Below are 14745 nucleotides of genomic sequence, written 5' to 3'. Positions count from 1 at the left end.
TTAAGATATATCAGCGGCGTTATTTGAATTTATAACATTTATGCCAATCCCTATGTTGTTGCAACATACACCATTGAATTGAAAAATAAAGATTAAATGCACCATAGAGTCTAACACACGTGTTTTAAATTTGGATTTTTCTCTACAGAAGGTTCTTAATGAAAAACTGACTCAACATTTTACGAAAAACGTGATAACTTCATCTTTTCTATCGTAAAGATACCATTATCACTTGCATATTGTGTTTACTTCTCCTAGTTAATCAATATGCATGAGCATGTAATACGTAAAAACCATTTCTAAAACGAGCCAGGTTACTGTAAAGCAAATAAACTGATAATAAAATATTATAAAGCCAACATGTCGCTTTTTTGTTTTGTCATTGATTGCAAATACAGTCTGTTGTTAGAAGAAAAATCGACAGAAAATTTTTACACAAATTTCAGTCTTTTTTTTTTAAAATACAATTATTTTCACACTTATGTTCCTGTTTTCCATATTAAAGACTACACACACTGGGTGTCTCCGATCGACAGGGCACGCTTACTCTTTCATGGCACCAGACATCCCCCCTTGTGATTTAAGATGTCCGTTTCTGTTCTGCTCCCCATGAACTTGAGAGTTTGATAAATTTTCGTTATCTTCATGTCTCAGAGCACTATCAAAGAAGGATTTCTTTCATGAACAGCTATCTTTTCCGAACAGTTTTGCAATAAGGTATATTCATTCTTTGCAATTAGTTTAAAGAACAAGTCAATTCCTCTTTCACAGTTTTCTGTTTTCGGAGATAAGTTAGGTACATAAAATAAATTTTTGATAATGTCCCTCCCCTTTTTGTCAGAGAAACCCTTCAAAGATCCAATAACAAGCCTGCGCCCAATCAGAAAGTTTCAATGGGAACTTTTATTTAGGTCTCACTATATCAAGAAAATTAAAATTTTCAACTGCCACTATTTTTTCGATAGAATTTTTACAGAGCATTTTCCTTGCACATTTTCATATGGACAATTGATTCAGACACAAATTGATTTAATAACTTTATTGCCAAAACATCATCATAAGGCAATATTTAAATTTTTTTTAGACCTGCACTTAAAATCATTCGTATACATTTCAAAACCATCCAAATCTATTTTTACTCTATCCCAAGTATCTCTGCATCAGTTATATTCAGTCTAGTCTTTCAAACATTTATAAAGTCAGAAGCAAGCATTTGTGTTTTTTTTTTTGTTTAGGTCTCTCAGCATTTCCTTAACTCTCACAGGACTAATTATTATTTGGGTCTGAAATGCGCGATTGAACCAAAATCATAGTTTTTTAATCGAACAGCATCTGCAACAGCAAATTGACTTCCAAATTTTATTAGGTGAAAATCGGATGTTGTAAAAAACACACACCTACAATAATTCTCTTAAAAATTATTTTTTCCCTTTCATATTAGGCTCCTCAAAGGTTGCTGACTGACGATTCAAAAAATTCACTTTTAAGATGTTCAGTAGTTAATTGCTTCAATTATTCCTTGGAATATTTCCAAGAGACTTATTTTATTTTCAACAGACTTAGAATTTGTCTGTCTGTACGTTCATCTGTTTCTACGTTTCCTGTTTGAGTTGTACTAACAGGTGTCTGCTGTTTGCTTTATATGTGTTTTTCTTATAGTCCTAACAATAACAGGTTAAAGCTTTGTCTACACGTAATCGTGCTCTTCTTCCCATTGTCTACTTTCTCATCCTGTTTATTATTAACAGATTCAGAATTTGTCAGAATGACTTTTCGAGCAAGTCCATTCCTCGATTATTGAAAATCCTACTTTAACCACACATGTGTAATATTGCATTTATAAAGGCACACGTACTGCCAGAGCATTTGTTTTGTGTGGGAATATGACTTACTTAAAGATAAATCTAACTGAATTGCGCTTTGTAACCTTTGAAACTTTTGTTCTTAATACTCACAAACGTTTCATTTTTTCTAACAATTTGATTCAGTCTTAATATTGGCTTACATTTTGAGTTTCAAAGTTTCTAATGGATGCTCCATATGAAATATATGGAGATAACGAACAGTATTCAAGCGCAAAAGTCAATCAAGCAATACAAAATAGGAGCAGAGCAAATACGGTACAACAACCCAAAACAACAGTGATGGGATCAGGTGCCTTGAAGGAGTGAACCTCCACCAGCCGTGTGCTCCTTGTCAAAATCTGGAAACAACAGAAAAATCAGTCGACTATTCAGTGTGCAAATAATGGCCTAACAATTAGTATGAAAAACGCTGTCAGCACATGACTCAATGATAAATTGTATTTGCTGACAATGTCATTGTATCGACCATAGAACTTACGAAATGATGATTTTCAACGGTCGCCACTGAAATCATCATCTTGTCTGTCAATAATTTATCTCGTTTTGAGAAATTGTGCATATTTAGAATATGTTCTTGCATATCGAATCAACTGAGAGATACCTGTATAAACACCGTATGCAATTGATGAAGGTATATTGATTCATAAGTAAGGGAAATCACAACTGAAAACTAAAGTCATCACGTTTATCATAGAGATTGGTAGTTAGAATACATCGTCGATATATATAAATGTCGAGTTGAAGGCCACGGCAAATGTTTTCCTATTTTCACAAATAAGATTTTGGATAAATTTTGCTTTAATATGAATACAAAAATAGGTCTGCTAATAACGGGCGCAATTGGTACCCATGGGAATTCCAATAGATTGTTGGAAGATGTGGTCTCCAAAAACCACATAGATATTGTCAATCAGAAACTCAAACATCTTTTTAATGTTTACTTCATAGTATGTGTGTACAATCAGAATGTGTCTAAACAAAAAAATTTTGCAAAAGACCAATGACAAGGTCAGTTAATTTACGAATTCCATTTTATTGAAAAAGCAGCTGTCAATGATATCAAAAAGCCTGGACTTTAACTTATCGTGGGGAATGCTTTTGTGTAAAGTTGAAAAGTCGTTTAAGCTGTTGATTTTGGTACATTGTTGTGATTTCAATTTTTCCAAACGTTCCTTGGAATTTTTTAGTATTCACATCTGATCAACCCTACTTCTCGAATATATTGCTGCACAATACTCTTGAAGTCTCTATTTCACTCCTTTTAAAATTTTATTGAGGAATAAAGAAAGAGGACTGGTTCAAAATTTACTAAAATCTGTTATGTACCTTTGTTTAAAAGGATTTATTAGAAGTTTCGGAGTCCAATATGGATATGGTAATACGAATTCATTTTGTTTTTGTTTTTTTAGAAAAAAATATTCAAAACTGACATATGATTTTGAAGATGTCTTTCAAAAAAGGGATTTATGAGTACATGTATAAGAAAAAGTGCAAGATTCACACTGAATTCGATTCAATTTCAAGGAACTTTTAAGAATGTGTTATTTGATCACTTTTCAAATGAATGAAGTGAAACGCATGGTGCATTGTACTTTATAATCAATTCAAGGATTGATAGTAAAATATTGAAACAAAGTGAAGTAATTATACATGCCATAACCTCAATATATTTAGGCAACATTTGAATCTTTTCATCAATGTTCTCTTTGAACATTTTTATCGGAGAAGAATGTCAGGTCACCTATTTTAAAATAAAATTATTTCCCATTTATGCCTATAAGTGATACACAGAAGATATCCAGTTGTTTCTTTTAGAAGTGGGACAATTTTTTTTTACAGCAAAATATACGCAAAAACATGATATTGAGGAGAAAATGAGATTTTTTACAGTAAAATACTATACTTCAGACTGGGCTCTGATGCAGCAGTACCTGTCCAGTGCCCACGAGGATGAAAAGTTTTATTTCATAGATTGTCAAACTAGGCCAATAAGCCCAAGATAAAAGTAATATGTTCTCTCACATTCAATGCTGCAACAGCCGGCAAGGAACAGGACACATGAGTAAAACAAATTCATATACAACTTCTTGATATTGAATTTCTGTTTATTACAATTTCTTTGGGTCTCTCTTTGCCTTTCTTGTCGTAACATGGTGTCATTGGCTGTAACGTTATAAATGAGGGGTTGAGACGTCATTGCTGAATCAGCGATTGTGACTGAAATATTGCTTTAGATAACAACACATATCTGTCTGGTTTTTTTTTTCTTTGTTGGGATAGCTTAATCTCTTTATGTTACTCAGTACTACAAGTCAGGGAGTATTTCTACAACTCTCTTAGGTAATTGAGAGTTTTTGCGCACTTTGATATTCTATCACACATATTTAGCGAATTCTTCTTCTCCTTTTTTTTTTTTTTTTGCATTCTTCATGTTATAAATTTTGGACGATATTTTCCCTTTCCATTTGGGTTATCAATGCTTCTTTAGTGTTTAAATGTGTTTATCATTTGGATGACTTAGATTAATTTTTGAAATAAGTAGAGCACTTTCTTTGGAGAAGATATTGATGTTTTAAATCTAAAGTGATAATTTTTTGACCAATAAGATTGACCAAAACATGTAAACAGGAAATCGTTAAATAGTATAAAAAGTTCATTTGCATTCTCTGCTTAATCTACACTGAATGAGTAATTATCTCCCTTTTCATTCATTAAGAACCTTAAACAGGTGGACTTTCGATGCATGACAAACGTTGACAATTTGATGTCTTTTGTCTGTCAGAATAGGAAATTCTGTTATATAATTAGTCAATCCCACCAGGACAATGAAGGCAATACACAATTTTAAGGTAAGGTCAACTTTTTGTTCATATTATATCTCCAATTTCAGGTTATTTCTTTATAAATGAGTTTGCTAACACGTGTGTACTGTGAATGGAGACAAAAATGTATTTGTTTGTTTCTTATTCGCCATTAAAAAAGCTGAGAAATCATGGCTGTCGAAGACAGCCTAGGGCAAGCGTGACACATTGGAAATAAGTAATAAATGTCAAAAGCGTATCAATCATTTGTTGTTTAATATGAAGTTTTGAAGGATAAACTCGCTTTAGAATACGTACGTGTTTGTAGTACCAAACAAAAATAATTTACATTGAACATGTTCTAGTTTATATTTTATATATAATTCAAACGAGTTCTAGGAGGTCATGTTTTATTTATCAGATTATTTTAGTATTTTTCAACATAATGTTTGAATATGTAAAATATTTATCATATGTATAAACGATATGTGTTTCACACTCTCTTAATTGAATGTAAGGATTCAATATTCAGTTTTTTTAGTATCATGGTCTGAAATAATGACAAGTTTAGGATATTGTGTTTCCTTTTTTGTAAAATACATGTAGAAACCTATTACTTTATCATCATTTTTATTTATTATATATTGTTGGTTTAATTTGTGATAAAAATACATCATTTTTATTTCTTATATATTGTTTGTTTAATTTATGATCAAAATACCCACACAAAAAAATATGAAAACTACATTTATATCTCCATTTTTATTTATGACTCTCCTCAATTTTAATTGTAAAGATTTGATAAAGAAACATATATGTTCTAAATCATTTTTTGATTTCTCTTTTTATATATATTCGATTTTTTTTTTATTTACGATGTTTTGTGCTTTAGCAGTTGCTTCTTGCTATACTCTACCTGTGTCAACTTGCAGCCTGTCTAAGTGAGGTAAGATCCATCTTTCAAAATATAATTTAATGTACTTTTATTCACAGTTAAGATCTGTAAAGTACACTCTGAACGTAAATTCATGGCCGTGCAATTAACACATGAAATGGGTGTTTTCGATAATATTTATACGTCCAAGACTTGCCAGTTTGTTTTATCTACCAAGCCCATAGGAATACATGGTCAAGCACGAATTTTCATATAATTTTCACATTGCATATATTGCTATGTACATGTATTAATTCATCCGTATGTTAAAAATTCTTGTAATCTCTATGTTATTGTAAAATGATAAGAGTCAAATAAAGGTTGGATTTTTTCCTGAATATCCTACAATCAGAAAAATGACTTTTTTATTCTTTATTGTTCAGGCATAATGTGTAATTCATTATAAAAGTGTATTCATCTGCATGGATTAATGTTTTAAATTTTTTTTTTTTTGAAATATTGTCTTATCATACAAATTTAATTTAATTCAAATCAGTTAGTTTATTGACCAATTAAAGACCCTCATTGCGCAAAAGGAAAGTGCATTGTAAACACAAGTATATAGTTCTATTAATGTAATATAATATATAAGCATACAACAGGGAAAATGTTATTTTTGAATGAGTTATTGTACATTTTCATATGTATAGGAACCATTTCCCTTACTTCGAATGTGTGGCAAGTTCTTGTAATGTTTCCTTTTTCATGTTTCAGACCAATGTGACGTTGACAGATGGTATGCATACAACAGTATTTGATTTGTGTTGTTATTTTTCTTTTTAGTAGGAAAATATTTTTTTCAAAATTATTATCCATTTGAAATGTAATAAAACTTCATACTTTGAAATAATTCATATACCCATAAAGTTAAATATATTCTAGCAAGTGGCATATACCATCCTTAGTATTTTATCGATGTGTATTTTGTACAATTCTTCTTTAAAAGACTAAGTTTTTAAACTATTGTACTCAATTGAATATATATTTTCATGCAAATGTAAACAAAAGAATAATGTGTTAACGCTTTTATATTTAATTTTATGAACAAATATTTTTTTTCATTTGAAACTTTATGTTATTTGTAGGTCATACTTTATGTTTTGACATTTTTCTTATAGTCAAATAAAATCACATACATGTATAATTAAAATTTCTAATTTTTAATTCAACATTTGTTAACCCTATTTGTATGTGAGTATTTTTCAACATTATGATTTCAGAAGACCTTTGCTTTCTGAAATTGTGTAGAGCTGGGAGACAGTGTGTAGTTATAAACAAGGTAGCCACGTGTCAGTGTGTAAGTTACTGCCCTGACCACATGCACCTGGTCTGTGGAAATGATGGACGAACCTATCATAACCCCTGTTCTCTCCACCGCACTGCTTGCATAGAAAAGAGGCACATTAAAGTCAAAGAAAAAGGACCATGTATAGGTCAGTTCTCTCTCTCTCTCTCTCTCTCTCTCTCTCTCTCTGTAGGGATTTTTATATGTTTCTTGTGTAACTCATATTAAGTATTTAACCTTTTTTTACAGTTTGTAACTGATTTAGGTAATATCTAATTTATCAAAATAATAAAATACTTTTTTTAATCCCATACTTAATTTTTAATGTTCACGATTTTTCATATCAATAAAAAAAGTTTGTATCATTTCTTTTTTGTTTTTTGTCCATTCCGTAACAGAAAGACTAGGCTGTTTATTTTCATGTCTCTCTTCCCCAATAAATTAGACACATTATAAATATTGCATGCCAACAAAGATGTTCTATTTTATTATTCATTAAAACAGTTAATTTGACAAGCATACCATTACAGAGGCATTGTTTACAAAGAAATATTAAAAAATCACCAAATAGGATCATGAAGTTAAAAACAAGAACAAAAATATCGTAGCCTTTCTTTGCATTGCATATTTTCCATGCTAATTAAGACAAATATACCTCATTATAAATTGAAATAAGCCATCGTACTCCGTGCATCCTTCTTATGAATGAGGTAAAAACAAAGATTAATGGATCTTTAGCATGAGTATTATTCGTAAGACCACAATAAGAAATTATGAATTACTTTTACAGTGAGCAAGAAGGAAATGGAAATTAAAAAGCTTAAGAACAGCACTTGGAAACCTTTGAAGTGTAAAGATGACGCCAGAGTGTACATGAGAAAGATTTTCCTAATGGAACTGATGCTTAAAAATGGGAGAGGTAAAGATCGGGAAAAAGAGAGTTAGATTCATGTTCACCATCCTGCACATATTTTCATAGTGTACATGTTTAATACTGCATTTTATTATACATTTAAACATTTTATTTAAAAATATCGTTTGCTATGATGCTCGAAAAAGGTTTCTGTGAAAGTTAAAATGTATTTTTCCTCTCATTTCGAAGTCCTCGGCTTACGATTGGGTCATCCAACATACTTTTATAAGCTACATCTATGATAAATATCTATTAGCTGCGTACCTGGATTGAATGCGTTTTACAGAACCAGAAATCCAAATTGTTCCCAAACAGTCTGACAAAACGCATGTTGCCTTAGATCCAGGTCAATAAATGAATAAGATTTTCCCCATGGAATATTTTTATGGACTACTAGTATCGTGTGTTTGTATAAAATTTCTTGTGCAATAAAATCTCAGCTTCGTGTAACCAATTAAATAAAAAAAAACATAAACTTTTTTTTAGCAGAATAAATTTACAAGATAAAACAAAAACTTACTTTCAAAATATTGGTATTTTATTTGAATCGACTTCCGATTATTAGATTTTTTTTCAATTTCGCTTTTTATTTTGAACCTTAATTATTCACACGTTGATTAACAATAGATTGTAATTATATTTATTTTCATTTTAGATGACGTAGTATCAAAAAAAGCAAAAACCTACTTCAAATCTGTGGACAACGACATGAACATTTACATAACGTCAGATGAAATATACCATTACATCAGACAAAAAAGAAACGACAAATCAACAGATATATCTAAAAGTTTCCGACAAAAGTATTTGATATTTATTTACAATAATAATTTTACCAATTTTGCAACATTCAAACATAAAAATACCAGCATAAGGTTTACTGAATACTTTAAAAGTCTAAATCACAAATAGTTTTTTTTTAAAAGGGAGGAACAACATATTTGAAATGAAATTTATAACACTGAGGTAATACACAATGTATATTGCATGCTAATTTTTCTGTAGGATAGCGTGTATAGATGCCATGATTGATAAGGTGGATAATAACAAAGACTTCAAACTAGACCAAGCGGAGTTCACCGAACTCTTGAAGCCAGAACTGATTCCTTTTTCAAAAGGTAAAACTCGATTTAATCGAGCAATTTTCTGCTAAATAATTGGGAAAGTGTTGTAGAGTTAACAATCCTAACTGACACAAGAAAAAATTATGTAAATTGTTTTTTTTTATTATTATTATTTCTTAACTTGCCGTGACTTTTAGTACTGTAGATTACTTATTTTTTGTGAGAACTTATTATCGCGAAATGGCTCTTCAATGCCAAATCGCAAGAATAATAATTCGCAGATGGACCGTTTAACAAGAGATTCAAAGGATTTCAGTATGATAAAAACAAAAGCAAGACAGTATTTTTTTTCGCAAGAGGTGCTTCACGCGAAATTACGCGATAATTAATTCCTTGCGTATAATTACGAATCTACGGCATGTTGGTCATTAAGAAAATAATATTCTGATTAAAAATTATTATTAGAAAAAAATGTTTTTAAAAATGTTATATTTTGATGCTCACTCCTCCATGGCATCTGACCCAACCTCTGATGTTTTAGAGTTGTGTGTTTGCTCTGCTCCAAAATAAGTATAATTGTTTAATGGACTTTTCAGCTTAAATACTGTTTGTTGTCGTTATAATTATATATTTCATTTTTCATGGTGTTTTTTTTTCTTTTCTTAAGTTACAATTGCTTTTAGCATATCATTATTAAAAGATGAAATAATTTGATTGAAGAAAATTGTTACATTTGCGTGTACTTATAATTAGTAGATTGAACCAATGTAACTATTGTTTTTAATACATTGTTAATACATTACTTATTCAAAAGATAAAAATAATCTTACAAAGCACGAACATGTGATTAGTTTTTACTAATGCTCTGGTATTTATCTCGGTTTAGAATGTTTTTTACGTTAAAACAATAATTATAAGCTTTAAATAGTTCAAGGAGTAGATGTCCTTACGTTCACTGTGGCTTTAAACTTCGAAATTGCAAATCATCCTTTGGAAGCCAATGTTTTTTTACTAATTCTCCCCACCTCCTCAGATCCGTGGTTAATTTTTTATTCTACTCGAACCAATGAAAAGACAGCTGATATGTTCTCTTTGGCTTACAAAGATGCAAATTGGATTTCTTTCATTTGATAAAAAAATTACACATTTTAAAAGAATTTTTCAAGTATAAATATATTTCAGTTTTTTTCTTTGAATTCTAGAAAAAATAGAGGATCAGATACTAATTGTCGATCTTTCTCTTTAATTTTTAACCACAATGAACACCAATTTTTTTTTAAATAAATGTTTTCTGCTTAATCTCTTCGAGAATTTGATGTCAGAATGATCTTTTCATGAAAAAGACGAAAATAATGCGTTGAATATCAGTCAATTTCATTAAAAATAAAAGTAGATATCTGTTTTAAAATAAAATATATAATTAGTTAACATTGTGGTGATTTTTACGGTCATTTTGAATCTAATTGTCCCTAGGTTGTCTCATGTCTGGAATTCATTACTCGGATGGCGAATCCATGCAGAGAGAGTGTAATACATGGTAAGTTCTTTTATAGTTCAAAAAAAAATATCCCTTATTATAAAAGAGATTAATACCAGCGTTAAAATAATAATATTCGTATGATATAGAGAAAAATAAAATTTTAATGAAATGCCTTACCTTTTTATTGTTAAACCTAAAAGTTGTATATGTCTTTTTAGCAAAATGTTTTGATTTACGATAAATTGGTATTGATTCCTCTTTTACACAAAGTATAATTATTCTGGCATTTTCCAGTTTTAATGGTTGCAACCTGATTAAAATTAGATCTTTTGATCCGCTCACATAGATCGCTAGACAAGGATCTGATAAAAAAAAACTCCATCTAGAGTCATCTCCTGGTGACCTATCAAAGAAAAATATTCATTAAAATTTTGACCAATCAGAGAGATAATACTTAAGCGACATTCGGGAAAATGAATGTAGAAGTAAAAGTATCTGTGGAGTAGATCTTTCTGTTTCGTCCAAAACAAAGAGATAAAAAACAAGACAAAAGAAAGAACTTATTATATTTCTGTACATAAAATACTGTGGTTGTTCTCCTGGCTGGCTTCGGAAAATTCGTCACGATTTTCCGTTCGTATATCATCGGGGCTTTTACTACTGTAACTGAATTCTGAGATACTTCTGAATTCTTGGAATTGAACGTTTGATTGGATATTGAAAGGTCACCAGGAGATGACCCCGAATGTTTTATTTTTCTGATCCTTGTGTAGCGATTTATATGAGAGGATCAAAGGATTTGATTTTAATCAGATTGTAATGGTTGAAAAAAAGCTCGTGAACATTAACAATGTATCAGCATCAGTCTGTTTGTCTGTGTATGTGTGATCACTTGTCTGACTGTTGGTTTTATTCTTCTGTTATTTTTCTGTAATGACCCTCTCTACACCATTGCAAAATGTTTTTGGACATTGAGAAAAATGTATCATAAAGGTGTAAATATTGAGCATAATTATCTATTTGATTTTTATTATATGGCGCATGGCATTTACGGAAAAAATAATCAAACACAACATAGTATCAGTGAATAGAAATAACCGTTGTTGAATTCTATACAGAAAATACATGTATAATTGTAAATAACAAGTGCAATTAATTTATCTTGGCCTTTCAAAAAGTTTAAGATACTTGAATTGATTATAAATTGAGTAATATACTGTGAATTTCTAATTATTACTTTTTAGAATTTAGATCTAAGCGCAGATCCATCTAACTGCAGAAAATACAATTGAACTCTGTCGTGTGCAGTGTAGAGAGGGTTCTTAAAGTACTTATGACCCTCTATAGTTTTGGTTGAATTCCGTAAAATTTGGAGTCACATACAGTACATTTAGATATGGATTTTTTTTTTTGAAAAACCTATTGCTTCGTTAGATTAAGAGTTGCATACTTTTTTTTAAATAATATTGTGGGATGTTTAAGCAAAGTTCAGGTTGGTCTTGTTTACCGGTGTTACTAACTTTTCCTAACATGCTATTAATCTAATAGTTTTGGTTAGGTGTCAGTAACATGATACATTTGCTACAATACTGTTCATAATTCAGATTATCTTTTTTATATTATATAAATGTTGTGTTTCCATTCCAAGATTTTCTCCAAAAAGCTCCTTTTTGATTTTATTAAACGTGGAATTCATTGCGATCGATAAAAGTTACTTGGATATGGACAGTTTCAACTTATTTTATTAAAAACAAATTTAATGTTTATGCCGGTAACTCCTAAATAAGGCAACTCTAATGTACAGCAAAAAATTGAACGTCATTTGTTGATTTCCAAAGAAAATATATAACTTCAAATTCTTCAAAATGTACACAAGGCTCGCATCCTTGTTTTTGTTCACATGAAGGAACATATCATAAAACAAAGCGAGATTCAACATATCACTAGAAACTTTACATTGCATTTAGAATTAACGTCTTTATTGAAAAAATATGTTTTGAACGAACATATATAAACATTTAGCCTATGAAAACAAAAACATGTTTACATAAAGGTTTGCAGCTGTAGATCTGTCTTGTATCTTGACAACTGAAATTCAAATTTTTGATGATCATTAGAAATACCAAAGTTAAATAGATGTAAAAAATGGAAAATAAATTTGAAATTTCTTAGTTGAAACTGTCCATGTCCCTTTAAGAAGAACATGAACAAGTTGAAGAAGTATGGTTCAAATGTTCTTTAACTGAGCACATTAGATTTGGTTTGCATTGTAAAGGTTTAAAAGCAATTATAGTCGATCCGTATTTGTTAGGATAAAGAGTTCTTGAAATATAGTAGAATAAAAATATGTTTTTTGGAAATCAAGAATATTACCTATATTTACTGCGTCAATCCCTTGGTAAGTCCAAACAACTGATGGGGTGCATGGGCAGCATTCTCGTCGATAAAATGCCAGGGTTAAATACGTCTTTGTTAAGCATCATCCATAATCACATATGCCTGTATTCAGGTGATATTGAATTGAATTGATTATTGTCCAAATCAATGTCTTTGGTTAGAGTAAAGATGCAACGGGATTCAATAGTGTTACCAAGATAACAAAAAGGAGATAAATATGTTCAGAGGTCCTTGGACTCTTTCAGGAAAACGTTCATTTAATTTTTAAAGTTAAATGTGACTTTATATCTTGTTTGAACAGTGTTTGCACAGATGGGAAAATGGCCTGTTCGGCTCATGACTGCTCAAAGAACAATGAAGGTTTTTTTTTGTCATTTTATTATTTTGCAATTACTAGAAGTCTATGAATCGGGAAAAATGTATTATTTCATATCAGTTAATAATTATATACTATAAGATGATACCTGTTTAAATATAATTTTATAAAATATTATGAAATATTAACAAAAATTTATTTAAGTACAAATCAACAGTTTGCTGTCTAAATTTATACCTCAAATGTGTATTTCAGGGAAAGAAACTTCGACACCTTCAAAATATCAGAAGAACATTCTGAAAATGATAAAAGAATTGTTGGCGAAGACAACAAAATGAGGAGTCGTATAAAATATTTTGTGTGGGGGGATTTCGCATTTCCGTGAACATTTAGAAAAAATCTTTTTTGATGTTTTTAACATTTAAATTTAATTGCTCATTATTTAAGATAATGTCTAAAATTAAAAAAATTAATATTTCTTTTTAGCTAACATGTCTTTTCATGTTGAAGATCTGTTTAGTGACAAGTTAACTGATGTTAAAAGGATAAAATAGGTGTACGTGTTTAATTTTGCTTGGATAATCATTTTATGAATATGTTCAATATATTGTGTAAATTGTACATTGTATGTTGTAAACTTACAAATGTAGCTTGCGCTAAAATATTAAATCAAAATAGTTTGTGGTTGAACGATGATTTTGAAGTTTATTCACTTTTTATCGGAAATACATATTTTCAAAAACATATGTTAACTTTTGTATTAAAAAAATGGTTGTATTTATGGAAGGTAATACATTATTTTTTTTGTTGTACAAAAAATAACAAATAAATGTTATGCAAATGCTTTGGATGCATTTGTGTATTGGTGATCACAATTGAAAAATATTCCAACATGCAACTTCTTTGTTTAATAATAATCTTATATTATGTAACCCAGCACATATCTAGTAAATATGACGGCTCGTTACATTTAATATTAATGTAGCATCTGAATGAGCTAGAGATAGGTTAGCGAATACTGATTATTGCATAAAATTAAATCTAATAACATTTATACGATGACCGACATCAGTAAAAGGAACTCTCTTAGAAACGGGGAATTAATTGACTTAAATATCATTACCAGTACCATTCTGTACATGTAGTTTTGTCAATGACAAAATGTTTGAAAATGTAATATTAATTTGTATATGTTCAAATCTTAAGACAAAATACATTTGAGACTACTTAACATTATTGGGAAGATTATCTGTAAACTTTGACAGGGATGAAAACAAAAATAATGTGTATATGATATCATCTCTTTTTTCCCTTCTCTCCACTCTTTATTGTTAAATAAGTGTTTTGTACTTCATTTTATTGATCACAAAATTCAGCCAGATTGTTTTCACTTTCAGATGCGTCGACTGAGATCTCAATATTCAAATCTTTCTATCATGGGACATTTTGCAAGTGTCTTCATTGAGATTCCTTGTGATTTTGTTTGATTTTAGCTTTCACGACAACGAAACCTTTTTAATCAATTGTAGACCCCAAAATACTGGATAAAATTTCAAGAAGCAATGAAGCTGCATCATTATTATATCCCTTCCCGTCAGATGAAAAACTGTAGCTTGATGATGTTCTGCGTACGAGCTTTATTACTTTGTTCTCCATAACTTATTTATTTTCATTGGGACAAGGAAGAGGA

General features: G+C 30.0%; 1 protein-coding gene across 2 annotated transcripts; it reads left to right on the top strand.

Annotated features, from left to right (window-relative positions):
• Nucleotides 1-4569: 4569 nt before the first annotated feature.
• On the top strand, nucleotides 4570-13817 carry LOC134279941 (follistatin-related protein 1-like). Of its 2 annotated transcripts, none has more exons than XM_062762349.1 (10): nucleotides 4570-4714; nucleotides 5562-5612; nucleotides 6315-6336; nucleotides 6821-7033; nucleotides 7676-7804; nucleotides 8454-8601; nucleotides 8804-8916; nucleotides 10336-10399; nucleotides 13041-13099; nucleotides 13311-13817. In XM_062762349.1, the coding sequence occupies exons 1-10, from the start codon at nucleotides 4691-4693 to the stop codon at nucleotides 13391-13393; spliced, it is 906 nt and encodes a 301-aa protein (XP_062618333.1). In that variant the 5' UTR covers nucleotides 4570-4690; the 3' UTR covers nucleotides 13394-13817. The 2 variants fall into 2 exon arrangements, with proteins under 2 accessions (XP_062618333.1, XP_062618332.1); XM_062762348.1 differs by having other exon boundaries at nucleotides 5559-5612.
• The last annotated feature ends 928 nt before the right edge of the window (nucleotides 13818-14745 follow it).

Source organism: Saccostrea cucullata, unplaced genomic scaffold (genome assembly GCF_032062105.1).
Source record: "Saccostrea cucullata isolate Sc308-1 unplaced genomic scaffold, CSIRO_AGI_Scuc_v1 ctg1860, whole genome shotgun sequence".
Lineage (NCBI taxonomy): Eukaryota > Metazoa > Mollusca > Bivalvia > Ostreida > Ostreidae > Saccostrea > Saccostrea cuccullata.
The sequence above is the reverse complement of the archived record's forward strand: the minus strand, read 5'-3'. Positions and strand labels throughout refer to the sequence as shown.